This window comes from Hemiscyllium ocellatum, chromosome 1 (genome assembly GCF_020745735.1).
Source record: "Hemiscyllium ocellatum isolate sHemOce1 chromosome 1, sHemOce1.pat.X.cur, whole genome shotgun sequence".
Taxonomy (NCBI): domain Eukaryota; kingdom Metazoa; phylum Chordata; class Chondrichthyes; order Orectolobiformes; family Hemiscylliidae; genus Hemiscyllium; species Hemiscyllium ocellatum.
This window is the reverse complement of record NC_083401.1, coordinates 128,366,867-128,380,443: the sequence shown is the minus strand read 5'-3', so window position 1 is coordinate 128,380,443 and position 13,577 is coordinate 128,366,867. Positions and strand designations below refer to the sequence as shown.

The window sequence follows — 13,577 nt, the reverse complement described above, 5'->3', positions numbered from 1 at the left end:
TGGCTATTGGGTCCTTTGTTCTAGTGAGTTGTTGTCTGAGTGTGGAAGTTGGCTTGTGTGCTGTTATGATTCCTAAGGGTTGCAGTAGTCTGGCTGTCAGTTCTGAGACGCTCCTGACGTATGGTAGTGTGGCTAGTCCTTTTGGTTGTGGCATGTCCTCGTTCCGTGGTCTATCTCTTAGGCATCTGGTGATAAAGTTGCGTGGGTATCCGTTTTTGGCGAATACCTTGTATAGGTGTTCCTCTTCCTCTTTTCACAGTTCTGGTGTACTGCAGTGTGTTGTGGCTCTTTTGAATAGTGTCCTGATGCAGCTTCGTTTGTGTGTGTTGGGGTGGTTACTTTCATTGTTTAGGACTTGGTCTGTGTGTGTTGGTTTCCTGTGTACCCTTGTGGTGAATTCTCCGTTGGGTGTTCTCTCTACTAACACGTCTAGGAATGGGAGTTGGCTATCCTTTTCCTCTTCTCTCGTGAATCGTATTCCTGTGAGTGTGGCGTTGATGATTCGGTGTGTTTTTTCTATTTCTGTGTTTTTGATGATTACAAAGGTGTCATCAACGTATCTGATCCAGAGTTTGGGTTGGATTTGTGGTAGGGCTGTTTGTTCTAACCTTTGCATAACTGCCTCTGCTATGAGTCCCGAGATTGGTGATCCCATGGGTGTTCCGTTGATTTGTTCGTATATCTGATTGTTGAATGTAAAGTGTGTGGTGAGGCACAGGTCTAGTAGTTTAAGTATGCCATCCTTGTTGATAGGTTCGGCCTCCTGTGTTCTGTTGTGTATGTCCAGTAGGTTGGCTATTGTTTCTCTGGCTAGGGTTTTGTCAGGAACAATGGAGTGACAGAAGAGACACAACAAACAGTGAGACAAACGGTCGTACCTACGATGATAAGAAAACGACATACACATAACCTCAACACCAAGGAGAGGGAAGCACTGAAAAATGACAAGAACATAATCATACTACCGGCAGATAAAGGCAGAATGACGGTCATCTTAGATAAATCAGACTACATCAATAAAGCACAACAACTACTCGCAGACACCAACACCTACCAAATGAAGGATTCCGACCCCACACCACAACTTACCAATAGAATAATCAACATACTAAGGAATCTACAAAAAAACGGACAGATAACCAAAGCGGACCAGCAAAGAATGAAACCTGAAAGCAACAACACCCCCGGATTCTACGGACTACCCAAAGTACACAAACCAGACATCCCACCCAGACCCATAGTATCACTACCAGGGACACCAGCATACAAACTGGCCAAAGAACTACAACAAAAACTGAAACACCTAGTCAGCAGATCCAAACACTCCATACAATCAACACAGGAATTCTTGGACACCATCAGGAATACACACATAGACAAAGAAGAAACCATGGTATCATTCGACGTGACGGCACTGTTCACATCGATTGACAAAACCCTAGCCAGAGAAACAATAGCCAACCTACTGGACATACACAACAGAACACAGGAGGCCGAACCTATCAACAAGGATGGCATACTTAAACTACTAGACCTGTGCCTCACCACACACTTTACATTCAACAATCAGATATACGAACAAATCAACGGAACACCGATGGGATCACCAATCTCGGGACTCATAGCAGAGGCAGTTATGCAAAGGTTAGAACAAACAGCCCTACCACAAATCCAACCCAAACTCCTGGATCAGATACGTTGATGACACCTTTGTAATCATCAAAAACACAGAAATAGAAAAAACACACCGAATCATCAACGCCACACTCACAGGAATACGATTCACGAGAGAAGAGGAAAAGGATAGCCAACTCCCATTCCTAGACGTGTTAGTAGAGAGAACACCCAACGGAGAATTCACCACAAGGGTACACAGGAAACCAACACACACAGACCAAGTCCTAAACAATGAAAGTAACCACCCCAACACACACAAACGAAGCTGCATCAGGACACTATTCAAAAGAGCCACAACACACTGCAGTACACCAGAACTGTGAAAAGAGGAAGAGGAACCACCTATACAAGGTATTCGCCAAAAACGGATACCCACGCAACTTTATCACCAGATGCCTAAGAGATAGACCACGGAACGAGGACATGCCACAACCAAAAGGACTAGCCACACTACCATACGTCAGGAGCGTCTCAGAACTGACAGCCAGACTACTGCGACCCTTAGGACTCATAACAGCACACAAGCCAACTTCCACACTCAGACAACAACTCACTAGAACAAAGGACCCAATAGCCAGCACGAGCCAAACTAACATAGTTTACAAAATACCATGCAAGGACTGCACAAAACACTATATAGGACAAACAGGAAGACAGCTAACAATCCGCATCCATGAACATCAGCTAGCCACAAAACGACACGACCAGCTATCCCTAGTAGCCATACACTCAGATAACCAGGAACATGAATTTGACTGGGAAAACACTACCATCATAGGACAAGCCAGACAGAGAACAGCCAGGGAATTCCTAGAGGCATGGCATTCATCCACAAACTCCATTAACAGACACATGGACCTGGACCCCATATACAAACCACTATAGCTGAAACTGACACCCGGAAGCGGCAAGAACATCCATCAACAGACGCATCGACCTGGACCCCACATACAAACTACTACAGCTGAAACTGACACCCGGAAGCGGCAAGAACAAACCACTATAAATACCGGAAGAAGCTTCACAGGAGGCTCCAATAGCACTGATGATGTTCCCTAGCCAGGGAACGAAACGTTTGCAGCAAAAACTTCCACCTCGGTGAACAGAACCACAACAACGGACACCCGAGCTACAAATCTTCAACCAGACTTTGACCTGATGATAATTGCGTTTTCTCAGCATAAAATTATTAATTAAAATTTATTTTTCTTAACATTCACCAAGGTGTATTTTTAAATATGCTTTACATGCAACTTTTAAAGGAAGTAGGATTAATAGAAGCAAGTGAGCTCATTGAAGAAGGTGAAGTTGCCAAGTGATAAGTAGTGCAGCTGAGACTTGAGTTCATTCTAGCACCTCTATTTCTTTAGGAAAGATGTGGTTTTGTGTAATAATGTTTTATTTTTTTACAAAAGAGCAGAAGCAGAACACTGAATTGAATTAGCTTTATTGTCACATGTACTCAAATGAGTACAATGAAATGTTTGCAAGTCACATTATGGGATTTTTTAGGTACCAAGGCACCTAGTTACAGATTTTTACGAACAAATTCTTTTGGGGGGAGAAAAATAGAAAAATATTCTTTCCTACCCAGTCCACGCCAGCAACTAGCCTCCAGTAACCAAAAGAGAGACTTCCACTGTCCTGGACCCACTAACATAGGAGTCACCACACTTTAGGCGTTATACTTATAGTCAGGTGAGCATGTGTCACCATGTTGACAAGTGTTTTGTTTTCTAGGTTTTAGTCACACCAAGATGGTAGTAGGTTAATCTACTGACAAGGTTATAGATCACGGCAACTTGGTTATCAGGAGTGAACATTCTCAAGAACAGTTTGACACGTGCACATAATTTAATGCATACACTGCAGGATGAGCAGAAAACTCCCAAAGTCCGCAATGTTGATGCTATAATTTTTGTAATGTTAAAAGCTGCTATTAATTCATTACTATCCTAATTTTTGGAGTGAGCCACGGATGGGTCTGATTTGCTGAGGTTTTGCTTTTCAGAGGATGTACATCTGAACATTTTCAATTATTTCCCATTCTTCACTTAGTCATGGCTTGTAATCAACTTATTCAATTAACTTTTAACTAGTTCTGCTCTCAAACTCACATAATTGCTTTAAGTTTAAAATTTATGTTTGTGTTTGGAGTATGTCAACTTCAGACTTAACATGCAATTCAGTCCACATTGTATGACTTATAACATGTAATATTCTAAGTTTTGTGATCACAATTTCCAAAGGGCCTTTTACTAGGACATTACGAATTAACCTTGATTCAATACAAATACCAAACCTTAGATTAGCTTTATCCCTAGTCTGTTCTACATCATATTGCTCCAAGAATCTGTTATGAAAACATTTGATAAGTCCTTTGTTAGAGCACCCTTGACAATGTGATTGGCCCAATCTATAAGAAGATTCAAGTCCCCCACAATTATCACATTGCCTCTATTACAAGCTATAATGAATACTTGCAAATGCTCTGTGCAACGTTACAACTAATGTTAGGGGTTTTAAAGTACTCCCCTCAGTTGTCTAATTCCTGCTATTCCTAATTTCATAAGTTGATTTTACTTCATGGTCATCTGAGGCCTCTTATTAAGACCACCTGTCATCGTTTACTACTACGGCTCCTTAGCCATTCTGCTTGTCTCTCAGAAATGTTGTAAACCCTGGAATATTTATTTTCCATCCTTGAATACATTGAGTCTGTCATGGTGTCTAGATACATGCCAACACATTAGAATCAAGAATAGGATACTCATCCCTCAAAGCTCCTCTGCCATTCAATAAAATTGTGACTGATCTGATTTCTCCACATTCCTGTCAACTCCCTGATGATATTGACCCCCTTGCTTATCATTTACTTCAATTTGTAACTACATTTTGCCAATGAATTGGTTGATATGCAACTGATGTCAAATTTGGTCATTTAACATGTGACTTATTTCCCAGAAGAACTTTGTCCCCCAAAAAGTTCAAAGTTAAATATGGCATACAGCAGGTTGAGCATCAAAATCTTAAAGTATGTTTGTTTTTATTTTTAAAAATCAATGAATATTTAAAAATGATTTTTAATCAACCTGTTGTGATACACCCCAGGAGCAAGATGAGACTTGAACCCAGGCCTTCTGGCTCAATGATTGACACATTATCCCTGCACCAAAAGAGCCCTAGATTGTGTCTAAGTGTAGATTACTAGGTGCATGTCAAGAATAAGGGGTTTTAAATTCATCAATTTAGTGCTGCAGTCAGTTCAATCGGTCTTCACATCACTCCGTTTTTGACAATTTTCAAAATATTTTCACATTGCACAGAGCATGCAAGTTGCACAGAACATTTGATGCTAAAATAATTATTGTGCTTTACCATTTGTATTGTTTTTTGTTTCATGATAACTTTGCTTTTTTCATTTCTTATATGGAAGCTGTAGGGGTTACCCTGTCTGCTTGTAGCCAAAAGGGAGGACTACAGGTGCTGGAGAGCTGCAGTCTGCACAGCTGCCTGACCTGCTGTGCTTTTCCAGCACCACTCCTGTCTGCTTGTAGCCAGTAATTCTTTCAGCTCGCTGAAATGATGGAGAAACCCCATGGCAGACTCCATTGGTTTCCCCTTAGCCAAACCACAGATGGGAGATGAGTGCAAGGAAGGAAACTCTGCTGCCTCTGAAGATCATTCAGAAAGCATCAAATTTGATGTTCACAGCTGAATTTTGGGAACTGAGCTGATCACTTGTCATGCTGTCTGCATTGAGTAGATTGTGGCAGACACAAACTGCCTCATTTTACTAGATCAACCTAAAAACTTAGTAAACCTAAAATACATAATAGCCACCCTTATTAAATCTCTGATTTGCTTATATTACAATGTTTTTATAAAATGTGAGCTAAACCTCCAAGCTTCCAGGAATGGTACACAATATGACAGTGATGAATTCCTTAGTGTTTTAAATGTATTTGTGGACTTAATGTATTTGATATTTCTGTAAGATTTCACCTTTTCATTTTAGATACTGTGATTGTTTTGCAAATGGAGAATTTTGCAATAACTGCAATTGTACTAACTGCTTCAACAATCTGGAACATGAAGCTGAGCGGCTAAAAGCAATAAAGGTGAGATGCTACACTTGTAGCTCTTGAATTTAAAGATGCAACATTAACAATGTGCTTGTCTGACAAGTGCAGAAAGTCCTCAGTGTTAATCTTAGGATTCTTTCTGCCCAGGATGCCTGCTAATCTCACCAATCCACTTTCATTCTGTTTACCCCACCCACCAGTACACATTTTAAACTTGACTTGCGAATCAACAATTGTCACTATTCTTTTGCTTTTCCCTCCAGTCAGCCTAGCTAACAATGCATACTGGATTGCCAGATGTGTGTAGGTTTAGAATCATGGCTAAGCTGCACCTGTAACTCAATAATTCAAGTTCACATTTGAGGATTGACCACTCGTTATTAAAGATGCATGGAATCTTGAATTTGTAATGACAAGTCATGCAGGAAAAGAAGAGTGGATTAGACGATTGACAGAAAGAACAAAAATTACTATTAACAATTTATTTTCTTGGCTGTTGAGTCAGATGTGATTTTTGGGGCTGTGCATGAACTTGGTTGTCATGACTTTGGTTACAAACACATTAAATTATTCAATGCAGCACAGATCCAAAATAGAATTGCTGATGAATATTTTTCCAGTCAACTCCAATGAATATGTTGTCATGCAGTGATGTAAGAATTTCATATATTTACTTTCACATTTCAAGGAGAAAGAGCTTGATGGCTAATTTACTTTTCATTGAAAGCTGGGCATGAAATATGTGGGCCAAAACTTGTTGAAATACTCAAAACAGGAAAAGTAAGTGCCCTTACTCCTGGTTGAATTCATGGTCCAAAAATAAAGCTACCTTGTACCCAGCTTGGGAAACTTTCCATCTTGAGGTCCTGTACAGACCAAATTGAAACACATTTTGTGGAGGTGTTGGTGTTGGATTGGGGTGGATAACGACAAAAATCACATGACACCAGGTCGAAATCACAAGCTTTTGGAGTGATGCCCCGTCATTGGGTGAAGTGAAGAGAGCACCCAGACACAGATTTTATGATCAGAGATGCAAAGGTCATACATATGGTGTGAGTAATTGTCATCAGACCAAATGAAAGGTCTCTGAAGGTAATCAAGAGTGTCAGACGGTGTAAGTAAAGTGTAAATAGCTGAATATCCATAATTACAAAAACCAAGGGTGCTGGAAACAATACAAATGACTGGAATAACATGCTAATTGAGAGTCGCATGCCGAGGGTCTAACCAGTGTAATAGGTAATCAAAAACTACAAACTAAAGTGGAGAGATCATGTGGACGGCATGGTGGCTCAGTGCCTCATAGCTTCAGCGACCTGGTTTGATTCCAGCCTCTGGTACGGTCCATGTGGAGTTTGCACATTCTCCCTGTGTCTGCGTGGTTTTCCTCTGGGTGCTCTGGTTTCCTTCCACAATTCAGAGATGTGCAGGTTAGGTGAATTGGCCATTCTAAATTGCCCATAGTGTTCAGGAATGTGTTAGGGGTAAATGTAGAGTAATGGGGAGGGAAATGGTTTTGGGTGAGATACTCTTCAGAGGGTCAGTGTGGACTTGTTGGGCCGATGGGCCTGTTTCCACACTGTAGGGATTCTGTGATCTCTTCTATGATAACAAGTTCTCAAAGTGATGGTGGCAAAACCTGCAGTAAGGAAGATGTCACAGAACAGTATGGTGGGGTCAAATGTAGCACAACATTAATCCAAGGTCATAGTAAGGCCATTATCATGGGTATGGGATGATTGGAGGCTGAATGTCCTTAGCCACTGAAGTGTTTCCCAACTGGGAGGGAACATTGCTGTCTGGTGATTGTTGCGCGGTGTCCATTTATCCATTGTCTTCATATCTGCATGGTCTTGCCAATATACCAAGCAAATACACTTCGATACCCCAATGTATCAAGCAACAGACCCTGTTTGAGAACCTCTCTGGTTATGTAGAGGGCATCTTGAAACTCACTGTACAAGAAACCCCCAGCTTCTATCCTGACACTATAGACTTCCTACAGAAACTTAGCACCCACAGACCAGTCAAACCAGGAATATTCCTTGTCACAGTAGATATTTTGGCATTCTACATGAGCGTCATACAACCCATCACTTCCTCTTGACCACAACGTCTTCACCTTCGACAACTAGCTCTTCATTTCAGACACACGCAACAACTATGGGGACCAAACTTTCACCACAACATGCAAACGTTTTTTGTGCACAAATTCAAGCAAGACTACTTTGCACAGGACCTCCGACCTGCATGATACTCCAAATACATTGTTGACATTTTCTTCCTTTGGACTCATGACAAGGAATCACTGATATCATTGCATAGTCATTTCAAAACATTTTATCCCACCATCACACTTGCCATTGAGTACTCTTCAGAATCAGTCTCATTCTTGGACATGCACATTTCCATCAAGGTCGAACACCTCAATACTTCACTCTATCACAAGGCTGTGGATAACCTCATGATGTTGCACTTCTCGAGCTTCTGCCGAAATCATGTTCAAGAAGCTATCCCCTACAGACAAGCCCTCTGCTTGCGTAGAATCTGCTCAGACGAGGATGGACGCAACAGACACCTAAAGAAGTGCTCATAAGAATAGAATATGATGCTCGACTCAATTACCAGTCCCGACATACCACCATGAGAAATCACAATGACCTTCTAAGAAGGCAAACACAGGATACGACTGGCAAAGTACGTTTCGTCATCCGGTATTTCCACCAAGCGGAGAAACTATGCCATGTTCTTTGCTGCTTTCAATGTATCAACGACGACCAATCTCTTGTCAAGATCATCCCTACCCTCCACTTTTTGCCTTCAAACAACCACCAAGCTTCAAACAGACCATTGTTCAGAGCAAACTACTCAGCCTTCAGGACATCATCGACCACAACACCACACAACCCTGCCATGGCAACCTCTGCAAGATAGGCCATATCATCAACATGGATATTACCATCACGTGGGAACACCACCCATCACATACATGGCAGATATTCATGACTCAGCCAACGTTGTCTACCTCACATGTTGTAAGCAAGGATGCCCTGAGGCATGGTACATTGGCGAGACCATGCAGACACTAAGACAACACATGGCTGGACACCATGCAGCAATTGTTAGGCAGGAATTCTCTTCCCAGTAGGGAACACTGCAGCAAACAAGGACATTCAGCCTCCAATCTTTGGGCAACTTTTTTGAGACACACAGCAATGCAAAATCCCGAGCAAAAATTGATGATCAAGTCCATATGCATGAAGGTGGCCTCCACAGTGATCTTGGATTCATGTTGTGCTGCATGTAACCCCACCATACTGTTCAGTATTTGTAAAATCTTCCTTACTGTCCTATTTTGACCCCATCACCATGATAACCTATGTTCTCTCTACCTTAATTAGTTTGTATGGTTTTAGATTACATGTTACTTTAGTTAGACCCTCAGAATGTGACTCTTATACCTAGCATGTTGTTCCAGTTGTTTGGTTTATCTCCAACATCACCTTATTTTTGATTTTTTGTAATTATATCTCTGCTTCAATTAATCAGATTATAGGTATTCCCTCCACTTGTTATTCTGCTGTTGACACATTACTCACGCCAAAACTTGATCACCTTTGGAGGCCTATTATTCATGCCATTTATATGATCTTTTGATTTTTCTGATTATAAAGTCTGTGCCTGAATGCGGTCTTCACTTCACCTGCCAAAGGGGCAGTGCTCCGAAAGCTTTTGATTTCAAATAAACCTTTTGGATTATAACCTGGTAATTTTTGATTTTGAAACATTTTGGCAGAAGAAGCCATTTGGAAGTTGTTGTGATGTGGATTTGGATTCTGCTTGGGAAGAGACTTGGAATTTTATACACTCCTGTTGCCTAGAACAGGGTGTCTCTAAGATGTTTAACAACTCTATTTCTAATTTCTTTAGAAGCTTAAAATGCTTGGCAGATACTCGTAGCTTTTGCTGGTCTGTTCCTCTCTTCACATGTTGATTCCCTCTCAGGTCAGGGGGCAGGCTGTGGTTGCTGCTATATCCCAATATGCCTATAGGTAGGCTGGAGAGTGAGGTCCCCCAACTCCTGCCAGGCTGGATTCTTATACCCTCCTGGCTACCTTCTGGAACTTTCCAAGATTTGAACAATCAGAAGTATCAAATAAATTGGCTTTATCATCTTGAAATGCTGCTAATAGTTCTTGTTGGCTTGCTTAACAACAATCCCTTTATGTCTGCTCTTTGGCCTGGAAGTCTGGTTCCATCTCAGAATATACAGCTGGTCTTTTGTCATACTGAAGCATGTCTTCCCTGTGCATCTAGTGCTTGTTTGTCAGGAAGGGTTAAATTGCCCTTTTCACACTTCCTAATGTATTCTGGGGACTCTCTGGTTCAATTGTCTGGGTGCTGATCTTGCAAGGACTTGACGCCTGACAGAATTGTCTGTTTTGGCTCAGGCATTCCCAGCATTTTTTTTGGGTCAATGTTTGACACCCTGTTTATTTCAGTTGCTGCACCTGTATTTCTGGCCTCCCTCCTTAATGATTTTTATCTCACTTTGAACTGTCACAGGCTACTACACTCCTTTCTACTTTTTTTTTGCTGTGCTTTCTTCTTTCTTTCTGTACCTCAGTCACCTCTTCTATTCTTCAGTGTGTCCACTCATTGCCTTTCAGTTGAACACATACTGCCTGTGGTGTTCATGACTTGGAGGTGCTGATGTTGGACTGGGTGTACAAAGCTTAAAAATCCCACAACACCAGGTTATAGTCCAGCAGGTTTATTCAGGAGCACTGGCTTTCGAAGTGCTGCTCTTTCAAAATGCTGCTAGTGCTTCCAAATAAACCTGTTGGACTATAACCTGGTGTTGTGGGATTTTTAACTTCCCCTGTGGTGTGACCGCCTCATGGAGCACACAGTTCAATGACCATCACGATCTCTGCTCCACAGTGACTGCAGCCATCAATCAAGCTTCAAAGGCCCAAGTTCAAGCAAATGGAGACATATCTTTTACATTTCACCCAAGACCCATGAAATATTCAGGTTCCTATATAGCTCAGGAATTGCAATAGCTGGTCTCAGCTACCTATCCATGACTTTAAAAAAAAATCACTAACTCCTCTTTGTAAAATCTAGTTAGTAGCTTGCTGTAAACGTTACAGTCAGGTGAGGAAGGGTCTAATGGTTCCCCCTCGCCCTGTCCTCGTTTGACTGTAAAAGGCTTGTGCTTAACAAGGATGTTTGCCCAATTCAGTTAGTAACTGTTTGCATGCCATTAACATGAAAGAACCAATAGCACAGGTTTTCTTGAGCTTCAGAGATCTGTTTTATTATACTCAAACAGATCTAAGTAAAATAATGAAGCATGCACCAATTTTCATATGTATTGCGCACACGTGTATTAGAATTGGGAAGGATAGGTTTACCAGATTCCAGAAAAAAAATGTAATCGAGCTGGAGTTTATAATTTGTTGATATGGCTTGTTTTAGGCTACATTTGGTCATTGTTGTTTCGGAAATACGCCTGTGGAGTTGAATTCATTCCTTAATATTGTTTTGTCTTCCTGGGACTTCTCTATCCCCATTTAAATACAAATATTTAAATTCGGAGTAGAAGTAAGCCATTTGGCCTTTCAAACTTGCTCTGCCATTTGTTGAGGTTGTGGCTAATCTGGTTGTGTTCCAAATTTCCATCTATCTTAATTAACGTTTGATTCCTTTGCCTAACAAGAATCAACCTACCTCTGCCCTAAAAAAAAGGTAAAGTCCTCAACTCCCCTCCTTCTGTTGAATTTTTCTATTATATTCTATCCATCAGGTTTTGCTGACTCACTTAACCTATCTCTATCAGTCTGCATCCTTGTTACATCATTTTCACAACACACTTTCCTTCCTATCATTGTGTCAACTGCAAATTTAACCACCATACTTCAACCTAAGTTTTTAATACAGATTGTAAAATAAAAAGGGCCTAACCCATCTGTGGGACCCCACTTGTCATATCCCACCAATCTGAAAAAATCCATTATGCATACTGTTTCCAGCCAACCAGCCAGCCAATCAATTCTCTATCCAAGAATCCAGTTCTTTATTTTTCTTTTAAACATCACCACCAAAATCACCCAATTAACTAATTAATCCAAAACAAATTACTGGCACTGCTCACCATGGGCAAACAACATAGCTGTTTTTTATTTTGTAAGACTCGCCTCCAAATTGCTCAACAAACTAATTAAGCAAATAACAACAAACACTGCCTATTTGGGACAGTTTCACAACAATGGTAGAAGAGGGGAATAATGTACTCTAGTCCCCATATGCCTTTCTGTGTCTCAAGGTTTCAAGGGTAGAAATCAGTTCTTGATATTTTCAAATCAGCCCAATCAGATGTAAGATTTTTTTTAAAATCAATAATCTATTCAGACCTGTTACTACACATCTCCTGGAAAAAGTGAGGAGCCGTTCTGGTTGACCCTTTTCTGTCACAAGGTGGTGCAGTAGTAACGTCACTAGTCTGCTAACCCAGATAGCAAGATTCTTGTTTTGGGGGCATGGGTTCACTTTGTAGACAGTAAAGTTGGAATTGATGAGAAATATCTCGAAGACTGGGCTGCAGTTCGATGGGCAAGAATACCCAAATTTGAGTCCCAACCTCTCTGGATAGGTTGTTTGGTAAGATATTCAAGTTGACCCTGAAGGAACCTGCATTTATAAACTTGACACTCCCTACAATTCTAATATCCTTGTTTGCTTCAGAGAACTTGGCTTTCGTGCCCACATAGTTGTTCTGTTTCAATTTTAAAATACTAGTCTTAGTCCCACTCTTTTCCTTGTGAACTGCAACATTTAATCATATTTTTAATTGCTCCTATCTTGATATGCCTTTACTTTTGAGGTCATTTAGTTTGTCCTGTCACGTCAGGTCTCTGCTAGCCATTTTTCGGATGTTCTTGTTTCAGGCAATTTTTCTTTAACCCTGTCCCTGCCTTGGTCATTTTCAAGTCAACGGATTCATTTTGACCATCTTATTTAACAGTAGCTCTTAACCTTTACTGTTGCTGAATCCTTCACTGTCAACATACTAAGGGTTATCTTAGTATGACCACAAACTGACCTGGAACAGCCAGGTAAATAACATGGCTACAAGAACAGTTCAGAAACTGGGAATTCTGTGGCAAGTAACTCACCACCTGACTACTTCATAACTTGTCTGCCATCAAAAACGTCACAGTCAACAGTGTGATGGAATACTGTGCACTTGTTGAGAGACACACTCATCCAGGCAATACTCAACAAAATTGACACCATCTAGGAGAAAGCAGCTTACATGATTAGGATCCCGTTCACCAAATTGAACATTAACTTTGTTCACGACAGATGCACAGTAGCAGTGGAGTGTATCATCTACTAAATACATTGCAAAATTCACCAAGGCTTCTTCAGTTGTGACATCTGCAGTAGAGAGCAGATGATGAATGGGAACACCATCTGGAGATCCCCTCCAAGAGTCACACCATCCTGACTTGGTATTACATTGCTATTCATTCACTATTAGGTGAAAATCCTGGGAATGCATCCCTTACAGCTCTGAGGGTGTCTTTACATACCAAGGATTACTGTGGTGAAAAATGCTACTCATCCCCACTTGCTCAAAGCTAATCAGAGATGGCCAATAATTATGGTCTAGCCAGCTATATCCGTATCTGGTGAACAAATTAAGAAAAAAGCTTGACCCCTCTTAATTTGTTAGCTTTTCTTCAGCTACTTTAATTCATATAGTCCCTATTGCCTCCTGCGGGTCTTTTGATCCTTCCTCAG

At 40.9% G+C, this 13,577-nt stretch overlaps 1 protein-coding gene across 5 annotated transcripts in view; it reads left to right on the top strand.

Moving 5' to 3' along the window:
- Nucleotides 1-13,577, top strand: part of lin54 (lin-54 DREAM MuvB core complex component) — a 97,174-nt gene that overhangs the window by 57,981 nt on the left and 25,616 nt on the right. For all 5 annotated transcript variants that reach the window (XM_060825762.1, XM_060825746.1, XM_060825760.1 and 2 more), the window contains exon 11: nt 5,696-5,798. In XM_060825762.1, the coding sequence (XP_060681745.1) occupies nt 5,696-5,798 (103 nt within the window). The remainder of the gene's footprint in view (nt 1-5,695; nt 5,799-13,577) is intronic.